This window comes from Humulus lupulus, chromosome 3 (genome assembly GCF_963169125.1).
Source record: "Humulus lupulus chromosome 3, drHumLupu1.1, whole genome shotgun sequence".
Taxonomy (NCBI): Eukaryota; Viridiplantae; Streptophyta; class Magnoliopsida; order Rosales; family Cannabaceae; genus Humulus; species Humulus lupulus.
Genome location: NC_084795.1, coordinates 26,367,224 through 26,387,270, shown reverse-complemented (window position 1 = coordinate 26,387,270; position 20,047 = coordinate 26,367,224). Strand labels below are relative to the sequence as shown.

General features: G+C 38.1%; 1 protein-coding gene across 4 annotated transcripts; it reads right to left on the bottom strand.

The window, feature by feature from the left end:
• Nucleotides 1-1,513: 1,513 nt before the first annotated feature.
• LOC133822377 (uncharacterized) lies at nt 1,514-5,238 on the bottom strand. Of its 4 annotated transcripts, none has more exons than XM_062254686.1 (9): nt 5,090-5,238; nt 4,955-5,002; nt 4,411-4,584; nt 4,109-4,320; nt 3,677-3,813; nt 3,457-3,553; nt 3,025-3,300; nt 2,418-2,755; nt 1,514-2,071 (listed from the first exon to the last, which is right to left on the bottom strand). In XM_062254686.1, exons 4-9 carry the CDS (start codon nt 4,260-4,262, stop codon nt 1,856-1,858), a joined length of 1,218 nt encoding a protein of 405 aa, XP_062110670.1. In that variant the 5' UTR covers nt 4,263-4,320; nt 4,411-4,584; nt 4,955-5,002; nt 5,090-5,238; the 3' UTR covers nt 1,514-1,855. The 4 variants fall into 4 exon arrangements, with proteins under 4 accessions (XP_062110670.1, XP_062110668.1, XP_062110669.1 ...); XM_062254684.1 differs by having other exon boundaries at nt 4,411-4,491; XM_062254685.1 differs by lacking the exon at nt 4,411-4,584.
• Between the last annotated feature and the right edge of the window lie 14,809 nt (nt 5,239-20,047).

Genomic DNA, 20,047 nt, shown 5'->3' with positions numbered 1-20,047 from the left:
TATTCTCACTATTCTCTTCTTCTTCATCATCTTATTCCTTTTCTTTGTTTATTTGTAATTTTCAGTTATAGAGTTGTAACCTTATTTAATCAATCTATATTTATTTGTAATATTATTGCATAGAGTTGTAATATTCTTACCTATTTCCATTGAGACAATCTAATTTTTCCTAACAGCTATGTGGTACAGGTAAAGGGAAAGAAAAGCTCACCCAGCCTTGAGTGGAGAGCTTAGGTGGCAATGTGTACATATTCGGCCGCTTGACCACCACGGCCAAGGAGTTTCTTAGAGGGACTAGGGGTTAACCCTATTTTTGCCGCTTAGATCGGCGGGTTGTAATTTTAAACTGTAATGACTATTTTGGATTGTAAATAACTTGTAAATGTTTTTTATGGGCCTATGAACAACTTTATGTTTTAAATAAAATATATAATTTCCTTTTGATTGATTTTTCACCTTAACCTATTAATAACACCTAGATGCACGGTTATAACCAAAGAACTCGATTAGCGAGTTAAGCACGGTTCAAAGATCACAGTAACGGTCTTGGAGTAACCAGGGCGTTACAATCTTGATCTCCAAGGCTTCACTGATACTGACTGAGCAGGATGCCTTGATGATCGTCCATCCACTTCAAGCTACTGTGTGTTTCTTGGTGGAAATTTAATTAGCTGGTGCTCAAAGAAACAACAAGTTGTATCCAGATTAAGTACTGAAGCAGAGTACAAGTCCTTGGCCTTGGCAACAACCGAGTTGATTTGGCTCCAATCACAACTATATGAACTGGAGGTCCGATTGTTTCAGTGTCCTATACTATGGTGTGACAATATAGGAGCTGGTTCTTTGGCTTCAAATCCGGTCTTTCATGCTCGTACGAAACACATAGAAATCGACCTTCATTTTGTTCGCGATCGTGTATTAGCAAATCTCTTGGATGTCAAATATGTTGACTCATCTAATCAAATTGTAGACGTCTTCACAAAGCCTTTGCCTATTCCGTAGTTCAATTTTCTCAGTTCCAAGTTGACATTTAGTGCTTCATCGTGTCGCTTGAGGGGGATATTAGGCACATTGTATATGAAGAGTTAGACAACACTTGATCATTTTAGTGTAAATCTATTTTGTAACAGAATTCTGTTGCATAAATGTCCTAACAGCTTGTGTAACCTTATTGTAACAACTTCTTTACACTATCAATGATATATATATACGTATATATATATATATATCAAGAGCCTCACAGCTCTTCATTTTCATAAATCTCTTTTGCATTTTTCTCTAGTTCCAATTTTTCTCTTTTCTTTCAAGTGTTCAAACCCTTGCACCCTCAATTTTTCCAAGGGAAGTAATCCTTCAAAAAGTATATATTGACATATTTTATCATTTTACCCTTTATTTTTTAATCCAACTGTATTCGTTAGCCATAAACTTGTACATATTCTTATAAAACGGATCATGCTATAATATAATAAAGCAAAATAGATTGGAACTTGGGATAAATTATGACTAGTACTCGAGAGAATTGTTATCATTACTATATATGACTTTTCTTTTCATAGGTTACACACGCATAATCTTCAAACAAATAGGCTACACAAATAATTTAAAAATTACGAGGATTTTTATTTCTAAAAACGATCAACTATGAAGATGCAAGCGATATGCAAAGAAACTGGAAACAAGTACCAGTTGCAGGCAAATGATAAGACCCCTGATCATATCTTTCATTCACCCTATTTTTTAGTTAAAACAACATAAATTTTAGAAAGTGCTGTTCCCAGCAGTAAATGTCTAAAATTACAGGGAAAACCCAGACCAAATCTAGACGTAAAACTGGTGCTTCGGGTTGAAGTATTCAACTTTCGAAAGGGTCGACTCTAATTGAGTTGACTGGATACACAGCAGCAGTGATTCTCTCCCTGAGGTTGAATTTCTTCGCAATCAGCGGTCGGACATCGTCAACTCCAACTAAGCTCTCCAGAAATGGAAGCAATGAAAGCAACTCTTTATCCAAAGGATCGTCGAACCAGCTTTCAATTGGTACACCATTGTCCACTTGGAATCCAAATGCCTGAAAGAGATGCATACTAATCAAACTTTTCTCTCAAGTGAATTCAATCTATTTCTCTTCATTATAAATCAATTGATGTCCTTTAGCTCTCCATGTTAAACAGTTAATAAACTAGGACAGCGGAAAATATCAATGTGAAAGCGTGTAAGTCAACCATGGAAACCAACAACAATAGAAAACATGATAGCTTTCCTGAGAATTCATTCTGAGTTGCTAAACCTAATAGCTTATTATTACTACTAAAAATATTAAAAACCACCAAAACCAATCCTTTTAGAAACATGAATAATACCTAAATCTTCCTTTGTAACAAAAACATGAGTGGGTTAGAGGTGACGGATGGTACCTGGGGAGAGTTGTCAATTATAATGACGCGCGCCAAATCACGACCAAGAATTGTCAAGTCCTTGAGGTAATTCCCCTCCACAAAAACACAAGAATCACGATAAACACGATGACGGAATATCTTCCTTCTTGGGTCAAGTACGTTTAGAAGCTGCTCTGCGTAAATACTTTGACTAGCTGTAAATATAATAATCTCAAAAAGACTGGAAACTCTCTCCAAGAAATCTGTCAGATGAGGACGGCATCGAACATAGACTGTGTGCTCCTGGAGGTTAAAATGTACAGGAAATGTGAAGTCTGCATCATCACAAGGTTCTAGTGTGGAGTGCACCAACGTTTCTGCCAAATCAATGTTATTCAGGATACCAGTATTATATATTGACACTTCTTGAGAGTTCTTTCTTTTAATGGGTATTGGCAAGAAGAGGAAAACTGAATTGCGAATTGTGTGTGTATGCAATATATATTGATATCCTAAATTTGATACTCACTTTTACTAAGTTTGAGTTGCAAGAATGCCAATAAGCTAGCCAGCATCCGTTTTAAAATAGAGCCGCATGCAAATAATAAGAATGAATCTTTATTGAGAGATATTTAACTATTCTCACCATCTAAGTCCAAAACGAGAGTAGTAGAAGGGCAACTCCGCGTCTGTTTTGGCAGCAACATAGGCCGAAAAGTTGGAACAACTGATGACAAAGCAGGTAAATTCTTTATGAATAAATATGGATCAAAGTCATCAAACTCCTCATAGTCTTCATCCTCGACACAACCATCAGTCGACATGGGATCATGACCATGCTCATCCACACATTCTAACTTAGAATTTTTCATTGCAAAATATATTGCTGAAACTTCAGATGAAAGACTTGCTTCCTCAACATCTGCAATATGATAAAAAAACAATAGAATAAAATTAAAAAGTACACCATTGCTACATGGAGTAATCGTACAATTAAGAAACAGAGACAGTGTACAGATAAAATAGAAGAATATATACGAGGTATGGTTCAGGATTAAAAAACAACAGTTCTAATTACCTCCAGTTGTTTCCCCATCAACATGTTTAGCTATATGAAAGGTAGGAGAAGAAAATATAGTTTCTAACTCGATATCGTCAGTTCCATCACTGCTATCCTGCACAGATAAAAATAAAATAAAACAAAGCATTGTTATGCTTTTACAAAGGCCACAACCAACATATCCATGTCTACACAAGTAAACCTACACTGGCATACACATGTAAGGCCAGCCAATCACCTTGTGATCCATAAAATCATCATTATTTCCATCATGCCCCAAACAAGCATCAGAAATCTCATCACGCACCAACTCATACTTGGCCTCCAAATTTGTTTCGGAAACTTGCTCACCATTCTTCTTTAAAATAGTGGCAGCTGAACCAATGCAGACAGAAGACAACAACTAAAATAAATATTACGTTGCAATGTTTTTAATTTCATCGCTAAGTAAATATTGTACACATCAAACTTCTAATTTCTATTTGCAAAGTGCATTAAAAGTATTTAGTGTTTATGTTGATAATAAGCACCTACTATACATACTAGACAGAAAGGAGGATTTCTGAGTCCACATTTTTTAAACTCTGATTTCAACATAAAGCCAATATAATGTCGTCAATGCAGGGTAAAAACACAAAGATTTCCACACCATGAATTTCAGCTAACTTACCAGGCGGCTTCCTTGTTGAAGATGTAATCAAGTCAGTAACTTTCTTTTTGGAGTCCTGCTCATTTGCAGATATTTTCTTCTGAGCTCGAGAAACCCTGGAACCAGTCTGGCCTCGAGCAACTGCTCTTCCACTACCCTTTTTCTTGGTTTGCATTTTTCACGTTTGGAAGAACACCCTAGTCTTGTGAGGTCTACCAAGTATCAATTTGAGTCTTCATTGAACATCAATATCAGTATTTTCCAATATACAAACACCGACATTTAAAAAAAAAACAAACAAACAAAACAAAAGTAAAACTCACTTAAGAACTCTGTACTAGCCACTATTGATCGAGAGAGACTACCGATGTAATAAAAACAGAATCATCAGCAATTAGTCAGAGCTGAAAAATCAAACAGAACTCATCATCTCATACTAGCCAGCTTAATCAAGCATCAAGAGTTCTTCTCAAACTAACACCCGATTATGCAGCAGACTGGAAAATGCGATCAATTTTTATTCTCTGAATACTCATTATACATAGTACTAAAAAAATCATCAACTTCAAATTTAAAAATCTAAACCCTAGACAACTGCAACTCTCACCCCCTTCTCCGTCAAGAGCAGATTTCTCTATAGTTCTCAAAATTGAAACAAAAAGCATCACCCTAAATCCAAAAATATGCAATTTACTAAGCTACTCTAATTTTTCCTACCACAAATCAAAGCTTAATAGAGAAAATCACATAATCCAATGCAAACCAAAAGCAAATAAGTTTCTTCCAAGCTCCTCCACCATAACCCTAAACCAAAGCTTAATAATGAAATCAAAAAGCAACTAAGCTTCTAAAAGAGCTGAAAATTACCTGAACCAAAATTCGAGCACAGGTAAGACGGAGTGCAATAACCAAGTCCTGCAAACACATAGTAAATTAGTTCATAGAAGAAAGAAAATCCATAGATTGTCGAGAGTGAAACTTGAGTAAATGAAAAACCATTACCAGTAGAAGAAAGCAACCAAGGGTTTTGGCTTTTTGGAGGTTTTTCCCTCCAAACACTGTAAAAGAGAGGGAAAACTCGGAGGGATCGAAAATTATATTTGTCTGAAAAATAAATTAAGAGAAAATTGTAAAAGAAAAAGAAAATACTCTGTATCAAATTTTTTCTCTGAAATTTTGAATACTTTATTTCAAACCAAGAGTTCAAGACCATTCAACGTACTCGCCTCACTATGCGCGTGGTAAAACTCGCTACTGTTTGTTCTGCACCAACGGTTTTGATCGAGTTTGTTGTTTACAATCATCGATTTGCGTGTGAGGAAGTTAATATTTTTTAGTCCACTTCTTAAATTTCGGAAAAGAAAGTCCTAGCTCACTAAGAATTTGGAAAAAATTTGTTTTGCAAAGTAGGCCTCTATCTTTTAAAAATTTATGAAACTGGTCCTTACACATCTGTATTACAAATTGAGTCGATATTTGCTAATCCTAATCAATACTTAACAAGATTAGACAAGTGATGAAACCAACTTGAAGGCTTTGCTTGGAACTTGAAAGAAGATGTTTAAAAATGTGTGGAAAAACTAAGGAATTTTTCTTCATTTATTGGAAGAATAAGAGAGAAAAGAAATTGAATTTATTTTTAGTTTTCTCTTGTTTGGGTTTGAGAAATTTGGTAGGAAAATATTTTAAATTTTAGTAAGAAAGAAAAAAAAACTTATCTCATTTATACAATGTCTTCATCTAGTGCTTCTTTGAGCAATTTATATGCTAATGATTATTTTTTCATTCAAAAAATATTAAGTTTGTTACAAATTTAAATATATCGTCAAATAAGTATATTTTAATTAATTTTTAATCAATTAAAATAAGACACGTTATTGTAATTTTTTTCTGTGATAGTGTTAGCTACACTAATAAGATGTCTTATTCATATAGTTAGCTACCAATTAAGAATTAAGACATATTTGTTAGAATCCATTTGTTCATTTCAACAAACAACAATGATACGATTTGAATGTTATTAATTATTTATCGTGTTAGTTATGAAACTTCTTGTCTTTTGTTATATTTTTAAAAGTTTACAGAATATATAAAAGAGTGTAATATGTACTAATCTTTCCGACTTTCAATTTTTTTTAAAAAAAAAATCGCAATCGTATATTTGTTCCTACACACATTTTCATACCTTACCATTTTTTTACATAAATTTACAAGTCTTGTTTTGTAGTCTTTTATATTTTGATATATGGGTATTAATATATCTTATTTCTTACTCATTATAATATTGTTAGTGTTTTTCTTGAATAATATAATAATAGAAGTTTGCTTTATAAAGTTGTAGAAAATAAAAGGGTAAAAGAACACAAAAGTATCACATTATGAGGGACCATTTCACAAATGTCAGGATGGTATACATTAAATACATAAATAAAAATATATTTTTGAATTTCAAGCTTATCATTACTTGACCTTTTAATTTTTAAAATTTTATTTTAGTGACTCTGTCGTTGAGTAATTTATCCTATTCAAAAACAAAAATATTATTATAAAATCAATATATTTCTCTTTATATGCCTGGCCTGCCTAATTCCGAAGTTTAGAAAACATCATAGGAGAAAAAGAGCCCAAAATAAAATACAGCGTTATTTAAATACGAAATTCAGCTAAACAGTTGTGGTGTTTTATATAATTTAAAAGAGTTATGTGGAAATTTGAAAAAATATATATTCTATCGATAGTCCTCGAGAAGGGAATCTTTTTTGAAACTTTGAATGCTGAGGTATATTGCATAAGGCGAGGCATAGCAATTTAAAGTCAAATTTGATAAAAAACACGTTATATTGTTATTTTTATAATTATTATGCCAGAAAGTAACGTTTCAATCCAGTGTTTCAGTGTACACACTAGTAGATTACACTTGAAAAATAAAATCAAGTCAAATCAATTTTGTTTACAACTACATCATTTATATATGGGAAATTCCCATATTTACTTTTAGATTTAAAAAAATACTAAAATATTTTTAAAAAATTACAATATTACTTATAGATTAAAAAAAATATTAAAAAATATGGAATCCGTACAAAATTACAAAAATATAGAATGTCATAAATGTAAATACAGAATATTTTTTTTTATAAATAAAGTTTACAAATTTATAATAATATAATTTTGTTGTAATTAAAATTTATAAGTTTGTAATCATATATTACAATTTTGTAAACAATATTTACATACTAAATAGAAAATTATAACAAGCGATTACAAAACTGTTACAAATTATTATCTGTATTTTTATAATTTTTGTAAAATTTCCTATTTTTTTAGTTTTTTTTTTAAATTTATAGTACTATGTATAAATTTTCCTTTATATCTTAGTGGTTTCAAAGAAAATTATTATAAATTTTAGAGTATTTTATTGTAATTATACCAAAGAAACAACGTTTTTATTTTAATTTGTACAATTTTATGCTAAATTTATGACTTTATTACAATTTAGCAATTCAACTGTAATTTTTGTGAATATTTTATTAAACCTGATGAAACAAGAAAAGGCTGAATTTTTATGTGGCATAAATCCATGATTATCGGGTATTAGTATTTTATAATTTTGACAAAATCGTATTTTAGTACAAATAATGGAAAGATCGTATTTCGTACATTTTAGTAAAAATGTCATATTTAAATCAAAAATGTTATTTTTAAAAATGAGGACATTTAGCCCAGTTAAATAGGCCTGGCAAACGTTATCAAGTTTGTACAGACCACACTATGGTAGACCTTCTTTTTACAGACCGAAAGCCCCATTTTTTTAGCTAATTTATCATGGCAGATTGTAAAGAGTGGTCCTCCAGATATTGGGCTTATCTTACTTAAAAGATATATGTATGTTTCATCTAATAAAATTGTGGCAAATTTAAAAAATACATTGATACAATTTTGTTTCGGTGGTGTACAACCAATTCAATTCACACTTTTTTAGTCAGGATCAATTCAGTCCACACTTGTTTAGTCGTAGCCAATTTAATCCATACTAAATGCAGATTTCAATGTAAGATTCTAATATGTCCTCTAATTTTAAACAATGGCACTTTACCATAAACAAAATATGGTAACTCTTAGAAAAAAAAAAAAAAAGTTTAAAATATGGGAATCTCATAAAATACTATAAACAAAAATACTCTTTCTTTCTCTCTTCATTTTTTCTCACAACAATGGCAGCCAACCATTCTCTTTCACAACAATGGGAGCTCTCTCACATCGGCAACCAAAAACAGACGTCATACCTCCGATCATCGCCGACGCCATCTTCGGTTCGTCTTCTTCGTCGTGTTCTTCTCCTTCTTCTTCACGTTTTTATTCTTTTTCTTCTTCTTCACGTTCTTCTTCTTTTTCTTCTTCGTCTTCTTTGTTGTTTCAAATCTGATTTTTTCTTTCGTTTTCAATCTGGTTTTTTTTTTCCAGATTTTTCTAAGTAACTGATTACTCTAACGATCTGATTTTGTTTTCATATCTGAATTTTTTGTGCACCTAGCTATAACCAATTATCTTATTCAATATCATTATTCTTCTTCTTCTGGTTTTAATGTTATTGTTTTTTCTACTTCTTCTTCTTTTCACATCTGATTTTTTTTTCTTCCAGTCCTAACTATAACCAGTTACCATTACGATTTGTTCATATTTTTTTGTTCAGATCTGATTTTTTTTCAAACATATTTAAGTAACCAGGTACCATGGTCGTGGAGGGAAGTTGTTCGAAAAAGAAAAGCGACTATTTTTTTTATTCATATTCGATTTTTTTTTTAGATTTAGCTGTAACCAGTTACGATAATAATCAATTTAGATTATTTTTTTAGATCTAGCTGTAACCAGTTATTCATAGAAGTGGGAGTCCCTTCAATGCTAAGATCCAAGCTGCTCAACCACCACCGAAGTACAAGACCCCGAAACTTCCAACATACACTGGGAAGGAGGACCCAGTGCGACACATTGGAAAGTTCGAGGATCCGATGGAGTTACTCGGAGTGGAGCATGATTATAGGTGTATGGTATTCCCTACCACTCTCTTTGACCCAGCTCAGGAATGGTATTGGAAATTCAAACCTAGATCCATCACTTCCTGGGAGCAGTTTTGGAAGCAGTTTTGCAAGGTCTTCAGTGCCGAACGGATTCAACCAGTTTATACTAATCAGCTAGCAGACATCAAGCAAGGGAAGGATGGATCCCTGAAAGACTACATCCAAAGATCCATGAGAGAAGCAAACCGAGCATCCACAGTAGGAGATGAAGGGAAGTTCGTTTCCATCTCGGCAGGAATCATTTATCGTAGTCTCTTATGGGATAGCATCCACATGAACTCCATCAACACCTTGCAAGAGTTCCTGAACCGAGCAAATAAATACATGAAGCTAGATGACGCTATCATGAAGGAAGAAAAAGGCATAAACCATCCAACCACTATCAAGGCAATCAAGAACGGTGCAAACCCTCAGGGCAACAATGGGGGCATCGGTAAGAAGATGAGTACCCCAGGGGCCGAGCTGAGTGGAGAAAAGAATGCTAAGTTAGCACCAACTGACAAACAACCTAAGCACCAGCCCAGGTTCACCAACTATGCTGTCCTTACTGCAACAAGGGCTGAGATTCATTTGGCAACATACCAAGAAATACCATACTGAAAGCCACCACCATTGCGCTTAGAAGGAAAGAGGGACAAGAACAAGTTTTTTCGGTTCCATAATGATTATGTGCACACCACAAACGAGTGCAGACAATTGAAGGATGAGATAGAGTTTCTCTTCCGATCAGGAAAACTCTCGAGGTACCGAGTCAAGACCGAAACCCCAAGCAGGAATCCAAAGTTTCAAAGGCAAAGAAGTCCACCACTAGAGCCAGCGGCCGTGGACTTCACATTGGACACCATATGTGGGGGCCCCACATAGTAGGCAGCAATAACAACGCTCGTGAGCGATATGCAAGGACCCTAATACATGAGGTAGGGGAGTCTTCTCAGTGCATGGCAATCGAGGAGCGGTCTCCAAAAAATCCGAAGTATGAGAGTGAAACTCTCACTTTTATGGAGGATGACGCCAGGCACGTGAGGTACCCTCACAATGACCCTTTGGCCCTTACCATTCAAATCGCTAATGCCCGAGCGAAGAGATGCTTGGTGGATACGAGAAGCTCAGTAGATATCATCTACAAATCATCCTTCGAGAAGATGAAGCTCACGGTCAAGGACCTGACACCTTGTTTAAAGTGATATATGGGTTCACTAGAGAATGCCAAGCACCAGCAGGAACTATCAAACTACCAGTCACGGTGGGGGATGCCCCTAGGCACGAGACTGTGATGATAGAGTTCTTGGTGGTAGATTGCTCATCGGCTTACAATGTAGTGCTTGGGAGACCCCTCCTGATGGCATTACACGCAGCAATGTCTATCTAGCATCTGTCTTTGAAGTTCCCCACAAGACCAGGGCAATGATGCGTACAGGGTAATCAAAGGGAGGCACGGGAATGCTATAACGCGTTAGTGGTCAAAGCAATGAAAGGACCATGCGTAAACAACATGGTGGTGACATGCTACGAAGGGAATGAAGGAACCAATGAGGTTGTCAACATGGAAGTTGACGTTGAAAGAAACACTCTTCTCGGGCTGGGAGCACCTTTTAATGAAGATTTGTTATTTTAATAAGTTTCCCAAAGCGAGGGAAATGACATCGATCCTTCCTTTGGGGATGACGTCATGGGGGTAGGACCAGTCGAAGATCTTGACGAAGTCCTACTAGATGAGGAGGAATCAACTTGTAACGCCCTACTACCCAGGGACTATTACATTGTGCATTTTAAACAGTGCTAAACGCACTAACTGAATCATTTGGCCATAAATCGCGTAACTAAATGTGATTAATGGTTTAGGGTTAAAAATTTTGGTCAAAGATACAAAGTTTCACTAAAACGTTTACTGTATACATTGGGATCCCAAAATATAATTTAAAGGTTAATTACAATAAAATATTTACAACCAGCCGACCTAAGCGGCAAAATAGGGTTTCTCCCTAGTTCCTCTTTAAACCCTCAGCCGTGGCGGTCGAGCAGCCGCATATGTACACACCGTCACCTAAGCTCTCCAACTTCAAAGATGGTCCAACTTTCTTTTGCCTTTACCTGCACCACATAGCACCCGTGAGCCGAAGCTCAACAAGTAATAACATGTCACCAAATCACAATAGGCATGCCTAGTAGTAATAACCCTACTCATGCATGCAAGCAGGTACAAATAAATATTTGTGGAGTCCTGTGCTCTGAGTAAATGACTAATAAGCCTCTCACTCTGAGGTAGATGACTAATAAGTTTCTCTGAGGTAGACTACTAATAAGTCAATCTCAGGTAGACGACTAATAAGTTTCTCTCTGAGGTAGATGACTGATAAGTCTCTCTGAGGTAGACGACTAATAAGTCTCTCTCTGAATAGTTGACTAATAAGTCATTCTCTCAAAAGATGATTGATAAGTCTTTCTCTGTGTAGATGACTGATAAGTCTGTCTCTGAGTAGATGACTGATAAGTCTATTTATGAGTAGACGACTGATAAGCCTATCTTTGAGGTAGACGACTAATAAGTCTCTCTTTGAATAGTTGACTAATAAGTCTGTACGCCCTGGTTTTCCCACGGGCTGATTAACAGGTCGAGCCTCGGACTAATCATGGTTAGTCCGTAAATTTCCCCAGGTCGGAGATCCTGTCTTCGAGGTCGTACCCCCTTAGCTCGAGGTATCCTCAAGGACTCGCCAAGGCTGCCCAAGACTGGGGGAAGGAGTCTGAAGGCTGAAGGTCGGGTCAGGGAAGCAGCTCGTGGTACGAGCTTCTCATGGACCTCTGACCCTTTGAAAAGTCAACACACGCAAGATAAACGTGCCTATATCTGACATCATGTGTCCGATATCTCCCTGACTTCTCGGACACGCAGCAGGAACATGTGTATTCAGACACCCACGGCTGGGTTGGGCCGTACGGCCCATTATCTCCTTATCTATCGATTTGACCATACTTATGTGTCAGGTTTAGGAATTAATCATGAATGTCACAGAGTTGATATGACAAATAAGAAGGTCACGGGATGACCTCCTTACCAACTTCCAAGTGCCTTCTCCTATAAATATGGAGACCCTGGGAGTTGATAAGGGTTGGAAAAAATAGTCTCTGAAGAGATATACACTTTGTAACCAAATACCCAGCATATATCAATAATATTGACTAGTGGAGTAGAAGGATTTTAACCTTTGAACCACTTAAAAACGTGTCTTGAGTCACCTAGTTCATCCTCTAAGATTTCCTATCTGTGACGGTTCTACTTTCAGCACTAATCCCTTTCTCTCCTTCTCTTAATTACCTGTTGGCGAAGAACCACGTCAACAAAGTCATTCTCTCAAAAGATGACTGATAAGTCTATCTCTGTGTAGATGACTGATAAGTCTATCTCTGAGTAGAGGACTGATAAGTCTATCTCTAAGGTCCCACACCCTCCTAGCCATGTGACGTTTCAGTCACCTGAGCTTATAGCTCTGGCTCTATGTAACTAGCCTTTAGACTAGACAAGCGCTTTTAGTTTTCAACAAACTTAAGGTCGGTCAAGCATTTCATGCTTATGATGATAATGCTTATGTCGATTAGATCTAATCTTTTCGACTTGCGTTAAACACGCTAATACCGTTCTTGACTCATAAGCCAATACCATATGACTCGTGCCGCTTCCTGACTCATTGGTCAGTGCCATACACAGATAAGCAAAGCTGTTATGCATTTACTATGCAATCAATGTCATCATATAGAGCACTCAACATGCTTCATCAATAACCATGCATGTCACATACTAGGTGCAGTTTTCTTACCTTTGGTCCAAGCAAAGGTCACCAATAAACGATCCTTAAGCACGATCATGTTTCAAGCCCCCTAGCGATAACCTAGTCACAACCATAATATAAAACCTTATCAAAATTAGTAAATAAATACTTCCAAACCCAAACCTAGCCTCCGGGACGTCAAATCCTACTCAACAGGGTAGTAGGATCGATCACAAGCCCTTAGAGTTAAGTTCCCATGACTAAAAACCCATTTTGGCCATTTCTGCCCTTTTGGATCGCGACCCCAAAAACCCAGGGCGCGACCTGATCAAGAACAGGGGCTAAACCCCTCTTTGTCTGTGTCATGGGCAGCAGCTTGACAAAAGGGGGCAGCGACCCAAAGTGCCCCCAACAGCCAAGAACCTCATTTTTTTCAAGCCTGGGCCGCAGCACACAATAAAAAGGTCGTGGCCCAACCACGAACACAGCCATGAAACTCCAATTTTCCCATTTCAAATCCTTTTGAAAACCTATCCAAACATACCCAAATCTCATAAACAAAGTTCCCAATCATCTCAATGGCCCAAAACCACCAAAACCCAAGTTTCAATTCATCCAAAAACTCCTCAAAAAGAAAAATTAAATTTCAAAACTTAAGAAATTCTAGGAAACAGAAACTCATAAATTCAAAGCTTAAATTACCTCTGATTATGTCGTTTCTCACAAAATCCTCAGGCTAATAAGCTTCTAATCTTTCCTAGAATCGCTATGCCTCGATCCTTGCTTGAATCCGAGTCCTAAAACTCAAGTTTCCTTCGAAAAAGCGATCGGGTGTTGAAAATGAAACGGGAGGGAGAGAGAACGTTTTGAACGTTCTTTTATTATTCTTAACAGGTTACTTTAAGCTTAAGTAACCTCAAGTAAATCCTAATGCTCGCGGTCCCAAAAACGCCCCCCGGGTTAAAATAGTCAAAATTCCTAGAATTTCCCCCTGATCTCACTAACTCCCAATTTATCATCAAATATTTATTCCCATTACCCAATATCCCAGTAATGTGCCAAATATCCCTTGACTCACTCCGAGTCAAGTATAAATCTTGTTGTGACTTTCCCACTAGCTTGTTTCCTAGGATCGTCTCGTGCTGAGTAACCCTAGCATAACCAAATAATAATGAAGCACCACACATATACCACATATATGCCAAATTTACCAAAAATGGCCAAAATATGAAAATTGCCCAATTTAACAAAAATGGGCCCACATGCATATTTAATACACCTAAACATGCATATCAAGTCATATTATGATATAACTCACATATTCACATAATGATACACATAAATATCACATAATCATATAATTCCATAATTTGCCATCCTAGCCCCCTAATCAAGGCCCTAAGCCTTATTAGGAAATTTGGGTCGTTACACAACTAGAGTAATCAAAGTCGGGAAGAAACTAAAGGTGGAAATTAAGGCACAGTTAGTATAATTTTTGAAGAAGAATCAGGACGTCTTTGCCTGGTCACATAAGGACATGGTTGGAATTTCTCCGTCCGTGATAAGCCATGTCCTCAATGTGGACAAAAACTACCCATCGGTTCAACAAAAGAGGAGACTGCTTGACAAAGACCGATCTCAAGCCCTGAACGAGGGGGTCAAGCGACTCAAGGAAAACAGTTTTATAAGGGAGGTCTACTACCCAGATTGGGTATCAAACCCCGTGTTGGTCCCAAAACAGAACGGGAAGTGGAGGACATGCATGGACTTCACAGATCTGAACAAGGCCTGCCCCAAAGACTGCTTCCCACTACCCAGAAGATACCAACTAGTCGATGCAACTACCAGTCATGAAATACTCTCATTCATGGATGCATATTTTGGGTATAATTAGATAAGTATGCACCCTCTCGACAAGGAACACACCAGCTTCCGGACAGACAAGGGATTGTACTGTTATAAGGTAATGCCATTCGACTTGAAGAACGCAGGAGCCACCTACCAGCGTTTAGTAAATGGCATGTTCTGAGACTTGATTGGCAAAAATATGGAGGTATATGTCGATAACAGGTTGGTCAAGTCCAAAGAAGTTGGAGGGCATGTTCAAGACTTGGAGGAATGCTTTGCAATACTTAGCAAGTATCGCATGAAGTTAAATCCTCTCAAGTGCTTGTTTGGAGTTGGTTCTGGTAAGTTTCTCGGATACATAATCAATTCATGTGGAATCAAGGCTAACCCCAAGAAGATCAAATCATTGATCAACATGAAGTCACCTACCACAATCAAAGAAGTGCAAAGCTTAACAGGGAGAGTAGGTGCCCTCAGTAGGTTCATATCGAAGTCTACGGAAAAGTGTGTACCCTTCTTTAACTTACTGAGAGGCAGCAAGAAGATCCAATGGACCGAAGAATGCGAGAAAGCTTTCCATACCTTGAAGGAGCATCTCGCTCAACCTCTTGTCCTAGCGATGCCAATAGATGGTAAAGTGTTATTCATCTATTTGGAAATCACTGAGCATGCAATCAGCGCTGCTTTGGTGAAAGAAGTGAACAAGGTACAACACCCTGTGTACTATATCAGTAAAAGGCTAGTAGGTGCAGAGTCTAGGTATCCCCCTCTTGAAAAGATAGTCTACTGTTTAGTAATTGCCTCCCGGAAGTTGCATCCATACTTCCAAGCTCATTCGATTCGAGTCCTAACCAATCAACCGCTACGACAAGTTCTTCAAAAGCTAGAGGCCTCGGGATGATTACTCAAATGGGCAGTGGAGTTAGGACAGTTTGATATCACGTATCATCTGAGGACGGCAATAAAATGACAAACATTGACAGACTTCATAGCCGAGGGCACCAACCTTGAAGACCCTTCCTGCCAATCGAAGAATGGAGATACCGAGAAGGAAGGAGATACTCCCGTATGGAAGCTATATGTTGATGGAGCATCCAATGAGTACAACTCAGGCCCAGGAATCATACTGATCATTCTAGAGAATCATCAGATCCACTACACTCTTAGATTTGGATTCAACGCTTCAAACAACAAGGCTGAGTATGGGGCATTGCTAACAGGATTACACTTATTTCGGGACATGCATGCACAGTCCTTGGAGATATTCAGTGATTCCCAACTAGTAGTGTCCCAAGTACTAGGGTAGTATCAAGCCAAGGGACTTAGGATGGTGCAATACCTGAACAAGGTGAAGGACTTGTTGGCACACCTCAAGAGATACTCGATTACACAAGTCCTGAGGGAGCAGAATGCCAATGTTGATGCCTTAGCAAAGCTTGCCAGTGCCAAAGACGCGGACACCCCGAATGTCATTCCCGTCGAATACTTGGCGGAAATAAGCATATCCGAGTAGGAGGTAAATGTATTATTTTTGAATTATCTATGTAACAGCCATTATGCTTCAATGAATGAATGAATTTAATTTCTTAAGTTTCACTTAATTCTTTAAATTTCTTTCAACGAAGGGCTAGTCACGTTAGACCTATCAACCCCATTAGATCATGTTCGATTCTTGTCCTTGAGGGACATATCGACCCATAGGATCCAAACAAGAGACACCGGTCCTAGGACCTTGTCGCCATTATGGATCATGATCAATCTTGGTTCTTGAGTAACCTATCGACTCATACGATCCAAAAGAGAGGCTGGTCCTAGGACCTTGCCGCCAAATTATTTGATCATGTTTCATCCTCGTTCTTGAGGAACCTATCGATCCATACAATCAACAAGAGAGACTGGTCCAAGGACCTTGGCACCAAATTATTTGATCATGTTCGATCTTGGTTCTTGAGAAACCTATTGACTCACACAATCAACAAGAGAGACTAGTCCGAGGACTTGTTGCCATTATGGATCATGATCGATCTTGGTTCTTGAGGAGTCTATTGACTCATACAATCTGAAAGAGAGACTAGTCCTAGGACCTTGTCGCCAAATTATTTGATCATGTTCAATCATGGTTCTTGAGGAACCTATCGACCCATACGATCAACAAAATAAATTAGTCCTAGGACCTTGTCGCCAAATTATTTGATCATGTTTGATCCTGGTTTTTGAGGAACCTATCGACCCACACGATCAACCAGAGAGACTGGTCCGAGGACCTGTTGCTATTATGGATCATGATCAATCTTGGTTCTTGAGGAGCCTATCGACTCATACGATCCAAAAGAGAGACTAGTCCTAGGACCTTGTTGCCAAATTATTTGATCATGGTTCTTGAGGAACCTATCGACCTATATGATCAACAAAAGAAACTGGTCTGAGGACCAGTCATCATTATCGGATCATAATCAAATTTGATCCTTGAGGGACCGATCGATAATTTGAACTAAGACTTGTTACAGGCTCGATTAGCCCATTAAGACCCAATTGGTCCAACTTAGACACTTCTGTCTACGATCATTATAACGAGTACACAAGAGATTACGTAGATCATAATTGACACGTGCTACACACTCTGCATATGTGTATAGGTATCATTAATACTGAGTATGAAACCATCACCTGACTACCAATGAGGGACAAACATTTGCTGCTTACATCATTGGGTGAAAATGATAGTACTGTGTGTCTAAACGCTCAAAGCAAGGCATGGTCAAGAGCAAATGACCAAGGCTTTTAAACCCATGATCACTTGGGGGGCATATAGTTCACACCGATTAGTATGTGCACAAGCAATGAGAACATGACTTAAGTACTAAGCAAGCTCAAGTTTTTCTAGGACATTTGTTCAACATATGTTCTGAAAGTGCAAAAAAAAAAAAACAAGCACTGGTAGGGAGACTCCTAGCTATGTCCCTTATAGGGTGGTCGGCCAATCCATCAACCCTATAGGGTGGTCGGCCTATCACCCATGGGGTGGTCGAGCTGAACATTTTGTTCATGGTACTTGGTGAAGTATCGTACTAGTCACATTACCATGGTTGTTAGCATGAAAAATGTAAAAGAGTAAGGTTAGTAAGGCGCGTGAAATACATGTGTTCAGAGTATACTAATACTTGAACCAATGAGGGTTGTGAGTTGATATACTTAGTAAGCATTGGAAATAAAAAATTTCAATCAATACACTGAGTACTCATAACAAAAAAGCATAATGCATAAAATGTCAGATGTAAAAATTGTCAAGTACAAGGTGCCCCACCAACAACACAAAAGGAAAAACAAAGAATAAAAGACCAAAAGAAGATTAACTAGGGTGAGAAGTATCATCTGAAAGACTTCCCTGAGCCTCGGTAGCCTCATGAGCCAGACACTTCTTAAGCTCATTTGCTCGCGTCTTCTTGAGGAGGAAATCCAAGTTTAGATTTTTGTTGGACTTCCAGATCAAGTACAAGCAAGAGAATGCAGTCTCTGAATACTCCTCTCGGGCCCTGTCCCAGGCAGCCTTGACCTCTTTCTCCTTCTCGACAAGAGCATCATTTCGCAGTTGGTCCATTTCAGCAATCAGCTTCTCTTTCTCAACTTCAGACTGTTTGAGTTGATCGGCAAGTTTCCCCTCCATCTGGGTTACCCTGAGAATCAACTTGGTCACTTCCTGCTATTTGAACTCCACAGTACTGCGGAGAGTGTTGATCTCTTCATATTTCAAAGCAATGTCCGCATCCCTATAGTCAAGAATGCGCCTAAGGTCCAGCACCTCTTGGCGGACAACTTCAAGCTCAGAATGAAGGTTGGAAAGCGTAGAGGTATACTTTACAGACCTATCACGGACATGGGAGACCAACATCAGCGCCTACAAAAATATACAAGCGTTAGATAACATTAACACACAAACTAACTAGACAAAAAGAAAACTTTAGAGGACTTACACTCTGAATGTCAAGGAGTGACTTTGTGAGGATGGTGCTCAACTCCTCATTCTTAATCCCATTAAGGGTCATGGTCGTCTGCTCCAGATGGGATGCTTGGTCCATGATGGCACCTAAATTTTGTATGGCAGACTGGTGTGGCTCAGATAAGGGAGCAGGCACAGAGGAGGACATCAGTGATACTAGGAGGACCCAACATGGGCAAGGATGGCTCTACCTCTATGACAGGACTAGACGCCAGTGGAACCGAAGGAGGTGCCTCAGGAGGGACCTTCGTTATCGACCCAGGCTCAACCCTGGCCCTCTTAGCTGCTTGGACGGAAGAACTAGTCTCAGTTGGAGTCGACCTTTGTTGGGTGTGAACAAAGCCAAACATATTTGAACCTGTAAAGGAAGATCAAATATTAGCATGATATCAAACACAGATGAAACATAAAGTAAAGATGATAGAAGTGTTGAACCTTCTGAATGAGATTCAGTTTCGAATGTGGCTTCATCAAAGTCATCTGAAGCAAGCAGTGAGTGTGCGGATGCACCAACCTCATCATCCTCTTGTCTAGCTAACACGGGCGAAGAGGGTACCTCCTCGATATGAATAGGCCCCAGGGAGTCTATGGCATTCATGGGCTCGGTACCATCTTCATCCGAAACATCGACGACAATAGAAGGAAACAGCCCGACCTTCCTAAGGTTCTCTAAAGTTACGAGAACCTTGACGTTCTTCTCCTTAGGGGTCATGGCAATCAATGCCTTGGCCCTAACAATCATGGCATGGGTCGGGAGCGGTCTATAAAAAGGCCCGACGTGATTAAACTTGGAGTAGTTGGCCTCTGCATCCTTAGTGAAGAAATAGTTGTCGGCATATCTAAATTCCTTGTTGTTTCTAGAGATCTATTCCAAGAAGGTGTCGGTACCCTTGCTCGTATAATGGTGGAAGTGAAAGTGCCCTGAGTTGCACTGAGAAGGGTTCGTCTTCAGATCAAACAAGTAGTGGATCTCATGAGGTATTGGAGCAGCCCATTTTCTACGATGATAGATAATGTACAACGCATATAACACCAAGATAACATTGGGAGCCAACTGAGAGGGACTAATATCGAAATAATCTGCTACGCTCCGAAAATACGGATGAAGAGGAAGTAGGGCACCAGACTTAATGGCAGAGCGTGTCCAAGCGCATATACCTAAAGGGGGGTCCTCAACTCTATCGTCCAGACCAAGGATAGTGATGGAAATGTCAGAAAGGTCGAAGACCTTCCTTAAGTTCTTTACCTTCTCTTCAGTCATGTCAGAGGT